The sequence below is a fragment of the Phalaenopsis equestris genome, unplaced genomic scaffold, assembly GCF_001263595.1.
Source record: "Phalaenopsis equestris unplaced genomic scaffold, ASM126359v1 Scaffold000306, whole genome shotgun sequence".
NCBI classification, from domain to species: Eukaryota; Viridiplantae; Streptophyta; class Magnoliopsida; order Asparagales; family Orchidaceae; genus Phalaenopsis; species Phalaenopsis equestris.
The window spans coordinates 109,196-113,174 of NW_018164748.1; the positions used below are offsets into that span (position 1 = coordinate 109,196).

At 36.1% G+C, this 3,979-nt stretch overlaps 1 protein-coding gene across 1 annotated transcript in view; it reads right to left on the reverse strand.

Annotated features, from left to right (window-relative positions):
* Positions 1-2,534, reverse strand: part of LOC110025587 (VIN3-like protein 1) — a gene marked incomplete at its 5' end in the record, with an annotated part of 20,700 nt that extends 18,166 nt beyond the window's left edge. Inside the window, 1 exon segment of the mRNA XM_020726143.1 lies at positions 2,410-2,534. Within this exon segment, the coding sequence (XP_020581802.1) occupies positions 2,410-2,440 (31 nt within the window).
* Between the last annotated feature and the right edge of the window lie 1,445 nt (positions 2,535-3,979).

Consider the following 3,979-nt stretch of genomic DNA (forward strand, 5'->3'; position numbering starts at 1 on the left):
TCCAACACTTATCCCGAGTGTGGTTAGGTTTGTGGAAGTAATCGCAAGTAGGGTGACTGGTCTGAGATGAAGGCATGGACGAGGATTGAGTACTTTTTGGGATCAAGGCTGACTATTTGACTGAAGTTGATAAATCTTCGGCTTACTTCCCGACAAATCTCGGTGAAAGCTGTGCGAACGGAAGAAAGAGGATCCCGACTAAGAATACAGCCCCTGACTTAGTCAAGGTCTTTGTTGAAGTCAATCAGGAATTAGAACATGCGATCCTTTTCTACAATCTTATGGAAGAGGAATAGGCCGGTCGGGGAATCCCATGTGTCATGTATTCCACCCATAGTGCAACAAAGTCATTATATTACTGATTCAAGGTCCTTGACCCCTATTTTGCCTCCCGGATTTTTGTAGATACTTCATAGAGTTGGTCGGAATTTCCTACATCTAAGTAGGTATTAAGGACAACTGTCCAGAGGGCACTAGTTGAAGAGAGGAACATATATGAACGACCAATCAAAATTTTCATGGAGTTGATCAGTCACAACATGACCATGGAGTTCTCCACTTCCCAAGCTCCATAAGTCAGGTCAGTCATTGGAGGCTCACAAATCATACCTATGAGGTAACCAAACTTCCTCGTCCTTTGATGAACAAAGGCACTACTAAGGACCATTGGTGATAGTTACTGTCAATCAGTTTATGAGTTGTGATTAGGAACTTAATGTTGGTTTCCGATCCTCCGGTCTATAAGGGAGCAAAAATTGGAGTTGATCCTCTGGTGGAATCAAGAACACCTTCTGAAAGTGCTTCGGGGTTGGAGAAATCCGTCATAATTACGACTGAGCCAAAGGAGATGTTGAGATTCTAAGCCATCAATGAAATCTGATAGGGTTATTGCAGAAGACAACAGGAAATTGTGATTGCTGCAGAAGAGGGTGCAGAACCTCAGTTGGTTGGATCCCATTGGCTGCAAGAATAGCGGGAAGTAGCCTATAGTGTTGCAGGAACCATGTTGAAGTCACTTTGTAGAGGAGACCTCTACGGGAATCTCTGGGGGGTGGGGGGCAAGCTTCAGAGGAAACCACGTTAGAGGAGGACGGCAGGAAGCATCTACAAAGGAGGCAAGCAGCGGCCTAGATCTAGGGTCGGCTCTAATACCATGTTGAGATTTGGAATAGAGCGACACATGTTATTGATAAGAGGGGTCTTTAAACCCAATTACAGTGGAATACAATAAAGAAAAAATAAACAAAATAAATAAATATAAAAGAAATAATGATAGAATAAAGAGGGAACAAAAGCTATAACAAGTAATAAATCTAATATATACCTAATAAACATTTGGATTACAGCCAAAAAATTAGCATGTAGTGCATTCATTAAGTCTTAAATTATTTAGATGATACGCCCTAAAAGCATGGGATTGCTCTCCAAAGACCAACTATTACAAAAAATGAAAGGGCTTGATAGAGAATTAAAATTAAAGTAACCATCTTTTCATGCTACTCCAAAATATAATGGTATCCTTCAACTTCTCAACTCCAATAAGAGTTTCAAGCTCCAACCACAATCAATGAGCACTAACAAAAGGTTGGCAACAAATAACAAATCCATGCTAATAGCAGATGGGGTTAATTCAAGATAGTCATATATGGATTATTAGTTAGATACTTCGGGTCCATTTGGGCAGCAACTTTTTGTAAAGACGGTTGTGAACGTATTATGGGAAAAAAGTAATTTTAAGATATTGTACATTGGCAGATTTGATTGTTCAAAACTGCTTCTGATCATGAAATTTTTTAGAAAGCGTAGTCAAACACAACTGTGACGTAGATCTAAAAAGAACCGCATTGAGATAACTATGTAAAACATGCCTTTAAACTAAACAAAATTTGAGCCTAATTTATGTAATTACAAGAGAAACTGGTGAAAACAATACAAAGATGCTATATGACGGCAGATAAAGACTAAGGTAGGTGAGAATTCTCCATTAAAGAAAACAGGGATAGGATCACACACCAAGCTTACAATGAAAAAGTAAATGAAAGATGATCATTCCTAACTCTCATCATATCATTACACCTGCAAGGAAATATGGATTACAGCAACAGTAATCCCATTATTTCCATACAACAATAAAAGTAATTCATTCTTTGCACCATATTTTCTGAGTAGCTAAGAATCAACAAAAACATCATAGAGAAGCTACTATCCAAAGGTAAAATTCATAGAGAAAATAGCCTACAATCCTTGCTCTGCAAAAACAAAGCAACAATACTTCACATGAAAATTTGATCAGCTACACCAACTTGCTTTGAACTCACCAGAACAGCATGCATAACATGCAATTACATGTCCATCACTATCGTAACAAAGCATTAAAAAATGGAAACATAATGGAAAAAAATTAAGTACCTTTAGGAATGACGTTCTCATCTGAATCCATCCTTTTAAAAAAATTGAATAGGTGCACAAGCACTATCCCCAAAATGAATATCAGCAAAAAGAACCTTCTCCAATGACATCCCACATATTCTTAGCTAGATAGAAAGACAAAGGAGTAGCTTTTAATACCAAGTTTTCATTTATAAAACAAACCGGAACTCATATAATGTGAAATGTTAAAACCATCATTTTAGAGAAGCACAAATCAAACAAAAGTCCCACAATTTCAAATAGTAAACCAACTCCATGGTGCATTCTAAGTCTGCTTCAATATTACGCCTAGAACACAAAAAGACACCCCCCGACAAACGTATGAATGCTAACTTACATTAAAAAATAAACCTTCTTTTTCTCACTTTTCTGCTGAAGAATAAAATAAGATAAAAAAATAATATGACTGAGTTCTTCTATTCAAGGCAAAAGTGATTGTTTTGAATGACAAATATTAAAGATAAAGTTAGCCTATATACAGAAATGACCGAGAATGCATGGAGAAGAGTCATCTTTGAGATTTATGCCTAACAAACTAAAACCATTATTATGTCCAGTGTTATGATGTGCTTGGAATATCAAGTCTGAAAAACATCAAAATAATTTCGAATTTATCATCATATTACATCTTATCCTCGAGTAATTTTCTCAAAAATTATTACTTAACAAAGTCAGAAGTCTTTCTATAGTAGAAGTCCCAATTGGACAAAGGAAGTCAGAAGTCTTTCTATAGTAGAAGTCCCAATTGACTCATTCCACTTCTCATGGACCAAATACAAGGTTTTTCTAACCATAAAAAACTTTGCATAGGCTTTATTAACCCTCCTTTACTTTGGGTTGCATTAGTAGGCAGACTTAGGTAAAAACATTAAAGTTGCATTCATTAAACAAGGATGCCATGGGTTTAAACCATGAAAAACTTCTTTTGCTTTGTTTTAAAAGGTTGAGTACAAACCAGAGGCTAAGGCATTCGGTGGCCTCTTTTTTATGTTGTATTACATTCCATCTTTCATATTCCTGCTTAAGGGTGGCACCTAATTGAGTTCAACCAAGTCAAGCATGGCTAGAGCTAGGGGTGTATGTGAGTTGGCTCGAGCTCGGCTCAATAAGTGGCTCGTGAACTGAACTCAATGAGCTAACAAGCAAAGCTCAAGCCCGTCCCGACTCGTCTCATTAGCTCGTGAACCGGCTAGTTTAAAAAAATACTAAAATAAAATATACTCAAAATATATTAAATTTCAAGACTTTATCTTTAAGGTATTAAAAATATTATAAAAATAAGATTTTGTATTGTGTGTTAGGTGATTTCTTATTATTTATCTTCTAATTATTCATTTTTTTTGTCATTTTATTATAAAGCTAGCTTAAATTATTATCATTTTCACTCACTATTTATATTAAACGAGTCGGCTCGAAGTCGTAGACTTAAGCTTGAACTCGATAAAATTAATCGAGCTCAAGCTCAAACCAAGGGTGGCTCGAGCTCAACTCAACTCATTTACAAACCTAGCAAGAACTAAAAATTTTCATATTATAATAAACTCTAACT